Raw genomic sequence first — 17,407 nt, forward strand, 5'->3', positions numbered from 1 at the left:
CCCGGGTGAGGACCGAAACGTCGATCTAAATAAACTAAGTATCTTTTTTTTGATAACATTTTCCTGGTGTGCATCAGCATTTTTTACATATATATATATATATATATATATATATATATATATATATATATATATATATATATATGTGTGTGTGTGTAAAAAATGCTGATGCACACCAGGAAAATGTTATCAAAAAAAAGATACTTAGTTTATTTAGATCGACGTTTCGGTCCTCATATATATATATATATATATATATATATATAGCCTTATAGTCCTATTTATAATAACTTGACACAAACACACAGATGATAGATGATAGATAGACAGATAGATAGATAGATAGATACAGAGATAGATAGATAGAAAGGAAATAAAATGGCTGGCTGGCACCCCTAAGCCAAGTACCAGGCCAGTATGATGAATATACATTGGCCCAATAACAAAGGGCAGAACATAATGCTAGACTGATGTACTGATGTACATGGTCTGGGGGCATTATACAATTCATATGCTGTGCCTATTCCATACATATTACACCCTTAACACATTATGGCATAAATGATGTATAGTCATAATATATAATGCCCCACACACATAAATAATAAAAGCAATACAAAGCAGTGTAACACCCTAACAGCATAATGTTAAAACTGCTTCAGGAATACAAACTTAGGCTGCTGGGAGTACTTAGCCAAATAAATTAGCAGTTTGTGAAGAGAAAAAAAACAAATGAATGTGCATAATACAGCAATATGGGCTCATTAACAAACATAGGTGCTTAATTGCACCAATGAAGCTCATAGCAACCAGTTAGTATTTTAGTTTTGATAAGGAAATAAAAGCAAAGATTTTATTGCAATTTAGTTTGTTAGTCAGTCCAGCAAGTGTTACATGTACACACTGGGGGCACTTACCTATCTGCCCCAGCACTGCTTCTCTATCTTCCTTCTCAGGTGCATTCACCTGATTAGTTTCCTCAGGGAGGGCAGAAACCAACTCATTCTGAGGTGGGGGGGTTGGAAATATATTTATTCAGCATAAATGGCTACATCTGTTTATTTAATGAGCTGATTGGCTGGGTCCCTGAATACAGTGATACAGGCTGCCCATACATGTTCAGATTTTAGTTATCTTTCAATGAACATTAGGATACCGGTCATATGTTTAAATGCAATAATCTAAAACTAACATTCTTACTGAAATTGTATAATAAAATACAAATTGGAGGATGTTCTGAAAATGAAATAATTGGCAGACACCAGCCATACGTAAGTGACTTCCATTGTAGGCCCGCCAAATATATCGGCAGATACACAATATGTACACATATTTTATTATTATGCAACCGAAATTTTTGGCTGATTGACTAAACAACTGATAGCCATGGTACGAAAATTATCGAGGTAATAATTCTGGGCCCCAATACGGCCCAAAAATCATACAAAACTAGGTTTGTATGATTGTATCGGTAAGTGTATGGCCAGCTTTAGACAGCCATTGGAGTAAATGCTACTTTGGCTAATGACTTGGGCACCCACATACAGGGGTACTTTGCTCCTGTCAGGGGAAGGTGCAGATATGGGAGTAGCACTGAGTTGATTAGGCTTCTCCCTGACAGGCCTGACACGCTCTGCTCTGTGCAGTTTCCCGCCCTTTCCCTGCTTATTCCTCCCTGCTGTGTGTGAGCTCCTGTCAGATTCATTTTAACCCCCTCAAACATTCACGTACATATATGTGTGTAATTAAACTGTGTATTGATAAGGGCCCCCCTGGGCTTCAAACTGTGACTGGAACTGCTGTTTCTGCTGTTATACAACTGTTCCTGGGCCACTGCCTTAGACTGCTGCTAACCCCAAGGTACATTGCCTGTAGCAGCCATTTTATATTGCCCTGTGCCTGGCACCTGCAGTTGTATTGCTCAGCTACCCAGCCCACCCAGTCTCCAGTGTTGCTATATGAGTGTTTTATTTACATCTCAAACAATACAACTTAAGCAATTTCTGGGAAATAGATGTACAGGTATGGGACCCGTTATCCAGAATGCTCTGGAGCTGGGGTTTTCCGGATAAGGGATCCCATACCTGTATTAGCATCCACTACAGGTTTGGGACACTTTTCCTCTTTAAAATGGACCTACAGTGGGGCTCAAACAACCCTAGTTCAAACTGCTTGTACTGTGTTTGCTTCAGACACTTTAAATTGGTTTTGGTGTGGTGTCTGATTATCCAATAATCACTGATGGGGTGGCCTGACCCTTACCTTGGTTACTATTAAAATGGAAGGAAAGTTAAAATCACTGGGAGGAGGGGGGGATCCTCTTCCTTCCTTTGCCTTTCTCTGCAATCTCGGGGCCCACACATGCGCAAAAGAGTAAAAACCCCAACTTTTTTTGTTATTCAACCGTTCCTTCTCCTTTAAGAGGAATGATATGGCAGCTCATTAGGTCTCCTTATATTAACTCTACTGGGAGTAGATATTTAAAACAATAGCTGCTCCCCCCATATACACAGAATATTCAGAATGGGAAGCTTTCAGCCCCCATGGGAGACAAAACTTTATGGCTGTGACTGTATCGCCTAAAGTCACCTTATGCAGGGTCGGACTGGGGGGTGAAGGGCCCACCGGGGCTTCTCTTCCAGGGGCCCTGCAGGTGCCCCCAGCCAGGCGTGTCCCCTAACCCCCCCCGCAGGGTCCCCCCTAACCCCCCTTGTAGGGCTCCCCACCTAACGTCCTCCCCCGAGCCCGTAAATTTGATGCGTCGGAAGAGGAGCGGTCGGGAGGGGGAGTACCGGCAAGGGTCGGGTCTGGGCCGCCGGGGCCCACTAGCGCTGTCCAGTCCGACCCTGACCTTAAGTGTGTCATAAGGATGCCTGAAATGAAAAATTTAGATTATTTCTTTAAACACACAAATCAAACCCTCATCCACTATGCAGATTTTTTTTAATTTCAGAATTTTTTTTTATTAGAATAAGAATATGCATAAATAACATTATTGCACCCAAGGTACAAAGAGAACAGAATAAACACAGTTTTTTTAGCTGTCTCATTATTGAAAATGCAGTTCTTCCCTTCAGCCATGGCAGGTAACCCAGCTATCCCAATGCATTGTGTTGCGGTCCTGCTGAGGTACTAGGCAGTGTTCTGGTGCATTAAATACTGCTTGGGGGATTTCAGCTCTGTGTTGGTGGGAAACATCGGCTTTGCCACAAGTTCAGTCTCAGCTAAAGCGGGGTCCAGGGTCAGACTGGGGGGGGGTGCAGGGCTCACTGGGGCTACCACCCCAGGAGTCCCGCACCCCCAAAGGTGCCCCTGCCGGCCACTTGACCCACAGGGTCCCCTGCCGCGCCCCCCCACCCTTGCAGGGGCCCCCACCACCCACCCAATGTCCTCCCCTGAGCGAGCGTAAGTGAAAGGGGAGGACATCAGCACCGAGGGGAAGTGGCAACAGGGATCGGGTCTGGGCCGCCGGGGCCCACCGGGTGTTTTCCTAGTGTCCTGGCGGCCCAGTTCCCCATGACGTTGCTGCTTCTTGACTTCAACTTTAGACTTGGCATTGCTCAGTTAATGTGGCAGGAACAGAGCTGGGATGTTATAGCATTCACAACTGTCAGTTTCTGTAGGGGGACTATACAGCCTCTTCCACAGACTCCTGGCGTTTGGCTCTGCACAAGCGCAGCAACAATGCAAAGATAACAATAGAAATCATAACCCCTGTACCAATACCAGCACCAAAAATAATAAGCAGCTTCTTATTTACTGACTCTGAAGATTTCTCCTTAATGTCAGGGGCCTTTGTCTCTAATTCTGCCACCCCTGCTAGAAACAGCTTGTTTTTGACATATCTTTGGAACTGAAAGTCCATCATCTTAGGGTCATTCATCTTGACCCCAAAATAAAGCTGCTTTGCCAAAATGCCATCCTGCTTTCTTTGCACATCACAGCGGTAAGTGCCAGTATCTCGCAGGCGGAGGTTAGAAATTGTGATGGTGTGGTTTGAAAGTTTAAGGGATAGAAGACATTAGCGTCGTTGGTTATGACGCCTTTAGCCACTTTCCAGAAGACATTTATGTCTCCCAGTTGCTCCATCTCCTCCTTTTTCACACACTCCAGGGATACTGTATCCCCGGGCTCTTTCTGGAACGTTGCCATTTGACACAGATCGTTCAGGCTACAGGGCGCCATCACTTTCTCACAATCGGAGGTCTTGCCATTGGAATCGACCAAGCATCGCTTCTCCATCCTGACGCCATTGCCGCAAGTGACACTACAAGGTCCAGCCTCTACCACTACGGTCGATTTATATGGATTTAATTGAGGGCGGTCCAACACTCCATGAACATCACTTATGTCTGGTTTGTAAACTTCATCCTCATCTTTCTCTGATTTTCCATAAGAAATAAAAAGAATAAAAAACCAAAACAAAAGCAACAATCTCTCTGTCATGTTGCTTCGTCAAGATCTTTTGTGTAAATGACTGAAGCACTGAAGTAACTCTTTATGCTTTCCAATTCTCCTCACTCTGCATTGTGACATCACAACATCCTGACCACATTGTGACATCATCAACAGACGAGCTGGGAGGCCTGGGAAGCTTTCTACACAATATACATCTATGCTGTCTTAAAGAGATACTAACACTAGAAACTAAACCTTTTTTTAAATTTATCATAACAATATCTTTGCAGGCTATTTATAATTTTGCCATAACTGTATTTGTCCAAGGTTTTACATTCCCTATCTGATCCCCATGTTCCTCTATGAGGGCTCTGCTATATTTGTGCAGCATGAGTCCGTTAGCATTAGAATCTATAACTGACAGGCTGAGAAGGGACAGTCAGTTTGGCAAAACAGTCAGGTTTAGGGACTTCAAGTAACAGTTACTCACCAAAGCAAAGCTATCGGTGAAAAATGATCAACATGACCTATAGGTTTTATGTACTTCAATATTTTGAAGAGTAGTTTTTAAGCATCAATCTAATCTGTTTTAGAATACATATTGGAATGGACAGACAGACAGATGTCCAGACAAATATATGTATAGAAAAGAATATTGAGTTTCTGTGACAATAATATGAAGTACATGTACATATATATATACTGTATATATATGACAAAGGGGGAGGCATTGTAATTATGGATTACAAGGACTACCGGGGGGAGGTATTGAGACAGTTGAATGATATATCTGTGTATACAAAGTTAAGTTTTAATCCAGTTCTTAGATTTAAAAATGAAATTGAGATGGTTTTGAGTGAAGCCTTGCAAAAGAAATGGATAACAGAAACTGAAAAACAATTTCTTACACAAGATTATCCTATATGTCCTATCCTGTATTGTCTCCCTAAAATCCATAAGGATTTAAGCAACCCTCCAGGTAGACCCATTGTCTCCTCTAGGGGCAGTTTGCTTCACCCTATTGGATTATACTTGGATTACCATCTACAAAGTACTGTGCAGTCACTCCCTTTTTACCTTAGGGATACACAGGATTTATTAAACATTTTATCGAATTTGGTACTCCCAGATGAGCCTACAATTTTGGCTAGCATTGATGTATGCAGCTTGTATACCATAATACCCCACTATGAAGGTATTGAGGCGGTGAGTTGGGCATTACAAAATTCTGAGGTATATAGGGGCCCACCCATTGACTTTTTGTGCCAATTATTGGAACTAACATTAAAGTGCAATTATTTTCATTTTGAAAAACAGTTTTATTTACAGAAGGAAGGCACGTCAATGGGGGCTTCGATGGCTCCTTCATATGCCAATTGTTATATGGCCCATTACGAACAGAAACACATTATTCCCAAATATAAAGACTCACTGTTTCTATACCTTCGCTATATCGATGATGTACTAATTGTTTGGAGAGGTGATGAAACAGGGTTGCTTAATATGGTGGATGATCTTAACGGTCTGGATAGCCCAGTGAAATTTACAATTTCTCACAATGAGCAATGTATCCAGTTTTTGGATGTGGAAATTTTCAAAAAAAGTAATTCTCTGGGATTTAAGCTGTTTAGAAAATCCACAGATAGAAACACACTGTTATACTCTACTAGTTTCCACCCTCCTAGCTCTAAAAAAGCGGTACCCTTTTCACAATTTTTACGCACAATACGCAACAATTCTGACAAAGAGATTTGTGAAGTTCAACTACAGGAGACTTTTGATCGTTTCAGGCAGAGGGGTTATCAGCAGCCAACATTAACGGGTTCTTTAAAGAGAGCCCGCAAGCACAGTAAATACAAATCTAGTGTCAGTTGTAAAGAGGGTACTGATGAACATAACAGGTTTATTATTACATCTAAATACACAACTGGTTCAGCTGCTGTTAAATCTATTGTTGAGAAACATTGGTCCGTAATACAAAGTGACAAGAAGCTGTCTAAAGTTGCAGCTCAAAAGCCCATGTGGGGATACAAGCGGGGGCCTAATCTAAAAGATCTTTTAATGAAAACAGACCCCATTAAGTGTTATGACTCTAGTTTTAGTCTGTTAAATAAATTGAAAAAGGGATGCTATAAGTGTGCAGGGTGCACAACATGTAGATACATGGCACCAGGTAAATCCTTTAGACATCCCCACTCTGGCAAAGAAATTAACATAAGGCACCGTACATCAACCCACGTGATCTATATAATTACTTGTCCCTGTGGTTTAACGTATGTGGGCAAAACACAAAATACTTTACGTGAGCGAATGGGAAATCACAGGTCTACCATTAAGAAAGCCTTTGAAACCGGCAAATCCGATTTACCCCTACCTAAGCATTTTTTAATGATGGGGCACAGGTTACCAGCTTTTAAGTTCATGGGAATAGATTTGATCCCAGAGCCCAGCAGGGGGGGTGATTGGGGTCGCATGCTGCTTCAGAAGGAGATGTTTTGGATTAGAACTCTGGATACTGTCTCCCCCCGGGGTCTTAATGAGTATTGTTCCTTTGCCTCTTATTTAAATACCAGGTAATGGTTGGGTTTCACACAGTACACTTCAAACTCCGTTTCTACCATTGCAAGTGCCATTTTGTTCTAGGTATTTTAAAGTAATATTTCTGCAATGCTTTTATTATTATGTGGTAATAGTGTGTATTTGTATTTGGCATTTAAGTCCTTTTATTTGCATGCACCTCATTGGACTGCATTTTAACTGACATTGCACCATTCATTTGGAATTTAAGTTTTATACATTTTTATACACCATGATGTATTGCACTTTATCTTACGTTGCACCTTATAGAATATTATGCATTATGCACTTTATTTTACAAATTACCTGGAATTGTGATTGGTTTGATATCTGCTGGAACTGAGATCTTTTTTAAGGGTTAACACAGCCACTCCAGAGAGGGGTGTGGTTTGTTGGTGGTTAACTGGTGGGTGAGTCTTTATAAACACTGTTTGTTTGCACATTTTATATCTTGATAAAGGTCCCGGGTGAGGACCGAAACGTCGATCTAAATAAACTAAGTATCTTTTTTTTGATAACATTTTCCTGGTGTGCATCAGCATTTTTTACATATATATATATATATATATATATATATATATATATATATATATATATATATATATATATATATATAGATATATATGTGTGTGTGTAAAAAATGCTGATGCACACCAGGAAAATGTTATCAAAAAAAAGATACTTAGTTTATTTAGATCGACGTTTCGGTCCTCATATATATATATATATATATATATATATATATATATATAGCCTTATAGTCCTATTTATAATAACTTGACACAAACACACAGATGATAGATGATAGATAGACAGATAGATAGATAGATAGATAGATAGATAGATAGATACAGAGATAGATAGATAGAAAGGAAATAAAATGGCTGGCTGGCACCCCTAAGCCAAGTACCAGGCCAGTATGATGAATATACATTGGCCCAATAACAAAGGGCAGAACATAATGCTAGACTGATGTACTGATGTACATGGTCTGGGGGCATTATACAATTCATATGCTGTGCCTATTCCATACATATTACACCCCTAACACATTATGGCATAAATGATGTATAGTCATAATATATAATGCCCCACACACATAAATAATAAAATCAATACAAAGCAGTGTAACACCCTAACAGCATAATGTTAAAACTGCTTCAGGAATACAAACTTAGGCTGCTGGGAGTACTTAGCCAAATAAATTAGCAGTTTGTGAAGAGAAAAAAAACAAATGAATGTGCATAATACAGCAATATGGGCTCATTAACAAACATAGGTGCTTAATTGCACCAATGAAGCTCATAGCAACCAGTTAGTATTTTAGTTTTGATAAGGAAATAAAAGCAAAGATTTTATTGCAATTTAGTTTGTTAGTCAGTCCAGCAAGTGTTACATGCACACACTGGGGGCACTTACCTATCTGCCCCTGCACTGCTTCTCTATCTTTCCTTCTCAGGTGCATTCACCTGATTAGTTTCCTCAGGGAGGGCAGAAACCAACTCATTCTGAGGTGGGGGGGTTGGAAATATATTTATTCAGCATAAATGGCTACATCTGTGTATTTAATGAGCTGATTGGCTGGGTCCCTGAATACAGTGATACAGGCTGCCCATACATGTTCAAATTTTAGTTATCTTTCAATGAACATTAGGATACCGGTCATATGTTTAAATGCAACAATCTAAAACTAACATTCTTACTGAAATTGTATAATAAAATACAAATTGGAGGATGTTCTGAACATGAAATAATTGGCAGACACCAGTCATACGTAAGTGACTTCCATTGTAGGCCCGCCAAATATATCGGCAGATACACAATATATACACATATTTTATTATTATGCAACCGAAATTTTTGGCTGATTGACTAAACAACTGATAGCCATGGTACGAAAATTATCGAGGTAATAATTCTGGGCCCCAATACGGCCCAAAAATCATACAAAACTAGGTTTGTATGATTGTATCGGTAAGTGTATGGCCAGCTTTAACCATTGGAGTAAATGCTACTTTGGGTAATGACTTGGGCACCCACATACAGGGGTACTTTGCTCCTGTCAGGGGAAGGTGCAGATATGGGAGTAGCACTGAGTTGATTAGGCTTCTCCCTGACAGGCCTGACATGCTCTGCTCTGTGCAGTTTCCCGCCCTTTCCCTGCTTATTCCTCCCTGCTGTGTGTGCGCTCCTGTCAGATTCATTTTAACCCCCTCAAATATTCACGTACATATATGTGTGTAATTAAACTGTGTATTGATAAGGGCCCCCCTGGGCTTCAAACTGTGACTGGAACTGCTGTTTCTGCTGTTATACAACTGTTCCTGGGCCACTGCCTTAGACTGCTGCTAACCCCAAGGTACATTGCCTGTAGCAGCCATTTTATATTGCCCTGTGCCTGGCACCTGCAGTTGTATTGCTCAGCTACCCAGCCCACCCAGTCTCCAGTGTTGCTATATGAGTGTTTTATTTACATCTCAAACAATACAACTTAAGCAATTTCTGGGAAATAGATGTACAGGTATGGGACCCGTTATCCAGAATGCTCTGGAGCTGGGGTTTTCCGGATAAGGGGTCCCATACCTGTATTAGCATCCACTACAGGTTTGGGACACTTTTCCTCTTTAAAATGGACCTACAGTGGGGCTCAAACAACCCTAGTTCAAACTGCTTGTACTGTGTTTGCTTCAGACACTTTAAATTGGTTTTGGTGTGGTGTCTGATTATCCAATAATCACTGATGGGGTGGCCTGACCCTTACCTTGGTTACTATTAAAATGGAAGGAAAGTTAAAATCACTGGGAGGAGGGGGAGATCCTCTTCCTTCCTTTGCCTTTCTCTGCAATCTCGGGGCCCACACATGCGCAAAAGAGTAAAAACCCCAACTTTTTTTGTTATTCAACCGTTCCTTCTCCTTTAAGAGGAATGATATGGCAGCTCATTAGGTCTCCTTATATTAACTCTACTGGGAGTTGATATTTAAAACAATAGCTGCTCCCCCGATATACACAGAATATTCAGAATGGGAAGCTCTCAGCCCCCATGGGAGACAAATCTTTATGGCTGTGACTGTATCGCCTAAAGTCACCTTATGCAGGGTCGGACTGGGGGGTGAAGGGCCCACCGGGGCTTCTCTTCCAGGGGCCCTGCAGGTGCCCCCAGCCAGGCGTGTCCCCTAACCCCCCCGCAGGGTCCCCCCTAACCCCCCTTGTAGGGCTCCCCACCCAACGTCCTCCCCCGAGCCCGTAAATTTGACGCGTCGGAAGAGGAGCGGTCGGGAGGGGGAGTACCGGCAAGGGTCGGGTCTGGGACGCCGGGGCCCACTAGAGCTGTCCAGTCCGACCCTGACCTTATGTGTGTCATAAGGATGCCTGAAATGAAAAATTTAGATTATTTCTTTAAACACACAAATCAAACCCTCATCCACTATGCAGATTTTTTTTAATTTCAGAATTTTTTTTTATTAGAATAAGAATATGCATAAATAACATTATTGCACCCAAGGTACAAAGAGAACAGAATAAACACAGTTTTTTAGCTGTCTCATTATTGTTCTGGTGCATTAAATACTGCTTGGGGGATCTCATTTCAGCTCTGTGTTGGTGGGAAACATCGGCTTTGCCACAAGTTCAGTCTCAGCTAAAGCGGGGTCCAGGGTCAGACTGGGGGGGGGTGCAGGGCTCACTGGGGCTACCACCCCAGGAGTCCCGCACCCCCAAAGGTGCCCCTGCCGGCCACTTGACCCACAGGGTCCCCTGCCGCGCCCCCCCACCCTTGCAGGGGCCCCCACCACCCACCCAATGTCCTCCCCTGAATGAGCGTAAGTGAAAGGGGAGGACATCAGCACCGAGGGGAAGTGGCAACAGGGATCGGGTCTGGGCCGCCGGGGCCCACCGGGTGTTTTCCTAGTGTCCTGGCGGCCCAGTTCCCCATGACGTTGCTGCTTTTTGACTTCAACTTTAGACTTGGCATTGCTCAGTTAATGTGGCAGGAACAGAGCTGGGATGTTAAAGCATTCACAACTGTACAACTGTCAGTTTCTGTAGGGGGACTATACAGCCTCTTCCACAGACTCCTGGCGTTTGGCTCTGCACAAGCGCAGCAACAATGCAAAGATAACAATAGAAATCATAACCCCTGTACCAATACCAGCACCAAAAATAATAAGCAGCTTCTTATTTACTGACTCTGAGGATTTCTCCTTAATGTCAGGGGCCTTTGTCTCTAATTCTGCCACCCCTGCTAGAAACAGCTTGTTTTTGACATATCTTTGGAATTGAAAGTCCATCATCTTAGGGTCATTCATCTTGACCCCAAAATAAAGCTGCTTTGCCAAAATGCCATCCTGCTTTCTTTGCACATCACAGCGGTAAGTGCCAGTATCTCGCAGGCGAAGGTTAGAAATTGTGATGGTGTGGTTTGAAAGTTTTAAGGGATAGAAGACATTAGCGTCGTTGGTTATGACGCCTTTAGCCACTTTCCAGAAGACATTTACGTCTCCCAGTTGCTCCATCTCCTCCTTTTTCACACACTCCAGGGATACTGTATCCCCGGGCTCTTTCTGGAACGTTGCCATTTGACACAGATCGTTCAGGCTACAGGGCGCCATCACTTTCTCACAATCGGAGGTCTTGCCATTGGAATCGACCAAGCATCGCTTCTCCATCCTGACGCCATTGCCGCAAGTGACACTACAAGGTCCAGCTTCTACCACTACGGTCGATTTATATGGATTTAATTGAGGACGGTCCAACACTCCATGAACATCACTTATGTCTGGTTTGTAAACTTCATCCTCATCTTTCTCTGATTTTCCATAAGAAATAAAAAGAATAAAAAACCAAAACAAAAGCAACAATCTCTCTGTCATGTTGCTTCGTCAAGATCTTTTGTGTAAATGACTGAAGCACTGAAGTAACTCTTTATGCTTTCCAATTCTCCTCACTCTGCATTGTGACATCACAACATCCTGACCACATTGTGACATCATCAACAGAAGAGCTGGGAGGCCTGGGAAGCTTTCTACACAATATACATCTATGCTGTCTTAAAGAGATACTAACACCAGAAACTAAACCTTTTTTTAAATGTATCATAACAATATCTTTGCAGGCTATTTATAATTTTGCCATAACTGTATTTGTCCAAGGTTTTACATTCCCTATCTGATCCCCATGTTCCTCTATGAGGGCTCTGCTATATTTGTGCAGCATGAGTCCGTTAGCATTAGAATCTATAACTGACAGGCTGAGAAGGGACAGTCAGTTTGGCAAAACAGTCAGGTTTAGGGACTTCAAGTAACAGTTACTCACCAAAGCAAAGCTATCGGTGAAAAATGATCAACATGACCTATAGGTTTTATGTACTTCAATATTTTGAAGAGTAGTTTTTTAGTATCAATCTAATCTGTTTTAGAATACATATTGGAATGGACAGACAGACAGATGTCCAGACAAATATATGTATAGAAAAGAATATTGAGTTTCTGTGACAATAATATGAATGCACTAAGTGCATGTACATATATATATTATATATATATACAGTATATAGCTTTATAGTCCTAGTTATAATAACTTGACACAAACACACAGATGATAGATAGATAGATAGATAGACAGACAGACAGATGACAAATAGATAGATATATAGATAGATAGATAGATAGATAGATGATAGATAGATAGATAGATAGATAGATACAGAGATAGATAGCCAGACAGACAGACAGACAGATGACAGATAGATAGATAGATAGATAGATGATAGATAGATAGATAGATAGATAGACAGATACAGAGATAGATAGATATATAGATAGATACAGAGATAGATAGATAGATAGATAGATAGATAGATAGATAGATAGATAGATAGATAGATAGATAGATACAGAGATAGATAGATAGATAGATAAGGGGTCTGTTCTGCTTCCAATAAAGATTAAGGGTAAGAATCCAATATGGATTAAATAGTTGGGATCAAAATACTGTTTTATTAATGGAAATAATTTTTAAACATTTGAATTAGTTGAATAAAACAGAGGATGTCCTTCTCGTAATTCAGAACTTTAAGGATAACATGTTTCTGGATAATGGGTCCCGTACCTGTATATAGATATATAAAGTGAATAAAGTGCCCCCTGTTGAAATATATACGAATATTACGTCACAGAGGAGTTTCATGGCCATATAAAAAGCACAAGGCAGAGGGCAGAGTGCTTATATACAGGACAGGGAACTCTAAGGTGACTTTCAATATCCTCATATTTTACAACATTATTTATTATAATACACAAGTTTCATTGAGTCATTTATCAGAAATTACATCCCTAAGCATTGATTATAACCTATTATAATGATGACACCACTAAGCACCGCTTATAAGGATATAATTTATAGGATATTCATGGCTCTTATGTATTATATATGTGTATGTAAGGAAGACAAAAAAATGCAATGTATGCATTTGTTCTGTATTATTTCTTTTATTCCTGATGTGTTCAACAAACCTCCCACCTATATTTCTAAATAAAAAGGTTTCTAAATAAAAATATACAGAGATTTAATAAACAAACAGCAATCAATACCTTAATACACAGAAGCAGCATGCTGGAACCAACCCATATATATTAATGCAGATATACAGATCGTGCCACAGAATGCCCAGACTTGCAATATTTGCGAGCTAGAGATCTCCTCTAACAATTTCCAACAATGTCAAGTGTAGCATAGATTTTGACCTGTGGCCTTCTACTCCAAAATGAGTAGCTCTCCCTCCCCCTCCCCCTCCCCAACTAGTTCTATATGTGTGTGGGGGGTCAGGAATGATGGGGGGTAAGGATGGTCACTGGCCCTTAATAGGCCCCCTCTGTCCCCCCCTGTATTTACCCCACTGAATGTCAATGGCCTGAAAGCAAATGTTCCTGCTATAGTTCCAGGGGTACCCAGGGCACAAATAAGCACTCACCCCAAATCCCCCCCCCTAACTGGCCTTCAGGCTGGGCCCCCTTAGCCCATAACAAGGTTACAGATATATAGAAACATTGGGGTAACAGTCACCCTGCTATAGTTCCAGGGGTATCCAGGGCACAAATAAGCACTCACCCCAAATCCCCCCCTAACTGGCCTTCAGGCTGGGCCCCCTTAGCCCATAACAAGGTTACAGATATATAGAAACATTGGGGTAACAGTCACCCTGCTATAGTTCCAGGGGCACCCAGGGCACAAATAAGCACTCACCCCAAATCCCCCCCTAACTGGCCTTCAGGCTGGGCCCCCTTAGCCCATAACAAGGTTACAGATATATAGAAACATTGGGGTAACAGTCACCCCGCTATAGTTCCAGGGGCACCCAGGGCGCAAATAAGCACTCACCCCAAATCCCCCCCTAACTGGCCTTCAGGCTGGGCCCCCTTAGCCCATAACAAGGTTACAGATATATAGAAACATTGGGGTAACAGTCACCCCGCTATAGTTCCAGGGGCACCCAGGGCACAAATAAGCACTCACCCCAAATCCCCCCCTAACTGGCCTTCAGGCTGGGCCCCCTTAGCCCATAACAAGGTTACAGATATATAGAAACATTGGGGTAACAGTCACCCCGCTATAGTTCCAGGGGCACCCAGGGCGCAAATAAGCACTCACCCCAAATCCCCCCCTAACTGGCCTTCAGGCTGGGCCCCCTTAGCCCATAACAAGGTTACAGATATATAGAAACATTGGGGTAACAGTCACCCCGCTATAGTTCCAGGGGCACCCAGGGCACAAATAAGCACCCTTAGTTATAAAGAGAAGAGGGCACGTGCTGATGTTCTGCATGATTCCTTCTCCGGGAAACACATGTTTCAGTGACTCAATGCCTCTGTGAATTTATCTAATACTGTCTGTCTTTGAACTCCCCCAGAGGAAGATACGATACCTTTATCTTATCTTTCAGTTTCTGAGAGAAAGGGGAAATATCTGTGTACAATAAAGCAATGAGACCATTGGTGGGAAGAGACAGTGTTCCCCGGTATAAGATGAAGGGGTGAATCACATACGGCACGTTGCAGTCATTTGGGTGACGTATGTGATCCGCTCTTTGATCGTAGGTAACAGAAGAAAGAGAATAAAGAAAGTAGGGAGTCTGTACAGGGCGCAGAGCTGCAGATGGAAAGAGTGGGGGGCGCGTGGCCTCATCACCAGAGCTGGAAAAAATAATTCAAGTACAAAAATATGATAATATCAGACTGGTGCGAGGTCAAAAGCGAACGAAAATGCGTCCGCCTACTGACACTTTGGGTTCATTGGCAGCAAGCGCTCGGCAAAGGTTAAAGGAGAACTATACCCCCGGGCGCTAAAAGCCCCCTTAACTATCACTGCCTAGACCCCCCCTCACCTCTCCCTTATCTCATAGTTCTTAAGTTTAAACACTGTCCCTATCGCTAACCCCTAGCTAAAAATGCAGAGTAGGGCAGCCGAGTACCTGGCCGACATCTTCTTACCACCTGAAGATTTCCTGCTGTATGCCCGGGGGTATAGTTCTCCTTTAAAGGGAACCCAAAACCCTAAAACTGACTGTATTCCTACCATAGAGTTATGATGCCCAGACTGGGGGGGTATTAGTCCCAATATTTACCATTCCTGGTCTATCCATCCTTCTACACAGGATACCCAAGTCTCCCCTATATGATGCCCAGACTGGGGGGGGGGGGTATTGGTGCAAATATTTACCATTCCTGGTCTATCCATCCTTCTACACAGGATACCCAAGTCTCCCCTATATGATGCCCAGACTGGGGGGGGGGGGGGGTATTAGTCCCACTATTTACCATTCCTGGTCTATCCATCCTTCTACACAGGATACCCAAGTCTCACCTATATAATGCCCAGACTGGGGGGGTATTAGTCCCACTATTTACCATTCCTGGTCTATCCATCCTTCTACACAGGATACCCAAGTCTCCCCTATATGATGCCCAGACTGGGGGGGGGGGGTATTAGTCCCACTATTTACCATTCCTGGTCTATCCATTCTTCTACACAGGATACCCAAGTCTCCCCTATATGATGCCCAGACTGGGGGGGGGTATTAGTCCCACTATTTACCATTCCTGGTCTATCCATTCTTCTACACAGGATACCCAAGTCTCCCCTATATGATGCCCAGACTGGGGGGGGGGGGTATTAGTCCCACTATTTACCATTCCTGGTCTATCCATTCTTCTACACAGGATACCCAAGTCTCCCCTATATGATGCCCAGACTGGGGGGGGGTATTAGTCCCACTATTTACCATTCCTGGTCTATCCATCTTTCTACACAGGATACCCAAGTCTCCCCTATATGATGCCCAGACTGGGGGGGGGGGTATTAGTCCCACTATTTACCATTCCTGGTCTATCCATCTTTCTACACAGGATACCCAAGTCTCCCCTATATGATGCCCAGACTGGGGGGGGGGGTATTAGTCCCACTATTTACCATTCCTGGTCTATCCATTCTTCTACACAGGATACCCAAGTCTCCCCTATATGATGCCCAGACTGGGGGGGGTATTAGTCCCACTATTTACCATTCCTGGTCTATCCATCTTTCTACACAGGATACCCAAGTCTCCCCTATATGATGCCCAGACTGGGGGGGGTATTAGTCCCACTATTTACCATTCCTGGTCTATCCATCTTTCTACACAGGATACCCAAGTCTCCCCTATATGATGCCCAGACTGGGGGGGTATTAGTCCCACTATTTACCATTCCTGGTCTATCCATCCTTCTACACAGGATACCCAAGTCTCCCCTAACTGGGCCTTACAGACCTGAGTATTTCTCCCTCTATGGGAAGGGTGTGCCATAAACCCATAAGGGTGTAGATGTCACCCCTCCCTAATGTGACGTTGCTTGATTTCCGCATTGCCAGTGGGACGTACAAGGGGCAGCCTTAGCTACTGTGTATTTCATCATCATTTGATTAACAAATGAAATGGTGTCACTTTGTGTTCCCTTGGGAGACATAAATGCAAATAAAACTAATCTCAGCACTGCAGAAATACCACATCCCATGATAGCTGTCACTTCTTAGCAATTACCAAATCCCCCCATATGCTGGTCTCTTTTATATTCTTTATATTTTTTAATCAGCTTTACCGCTTGCTGTACTGACCCCTAGCAACCATGTTAGGTGTACTGGCCCCTAGCAACCATGCATTCATGTAACTGACACAATGAAGGATAAATAACACCTGTGCTGTCTGGTAGCATATATCTGACTGGTTGCTAGGGGTTACTAAACCTCCATCTATAACATACCAAAACCCAAAGCTGCCCTCATACAAACATGCAGAATGTTATGTGGCGCCGTCATTTTTTTAAAGTTTGAATCTATTAAAATAATATCCTGTTTATAAAGAAGAACCAAACACAATATAATCGAATTAAAAAAGAAACAGC

The 17,407-nt window shown here is 42.4% G+C and overlaps 1 protein-coding gene across 1 annotated transcript; it reads right to left on the reverse strand.

Moving 5' to 3' along the window:
• Positions 1-11,026: 11,026 nt before the first annotated feature.
• LOC101730568 (transmembrane protein 81) lies at positions 11,027-11,845 on the reverse strand. Its single transcript, XM_004918745.4, has one exon. The coding sequence runs from the start codon at positions 11,843-11,845 to the stop codon at positions 11,027-11,029; it is 819 nt and encodes a 272-aa protein (XP_004918802.1).
• Positions 11,846-17,407: the final 5,562 nt, after the last annotated feature.

Source organism: Xenopus tropicalis, chromosome 10 (assembly GCF_000004195.4).
Source record: "Xenopus tropicalis strain Nigerian chromosome 10, UCB_Xtro_10.0, whole genome shotgun sequence".
Lineage (NCBI taxonomy): Eukaryota > Metazoa > Chordata > Amphibia > Anura > Pipidae > Xenopus > Xenopus tropicalis.

Coding starts and splice junctions, on each gene's coding strand:
- LOC101730568 (XM_004918745.4), bottom strand. CDS start 11,845: ATGACAGAGAGATTGTTGCTTTTGTTTTGGTTTTTTATTCTTTTTATT.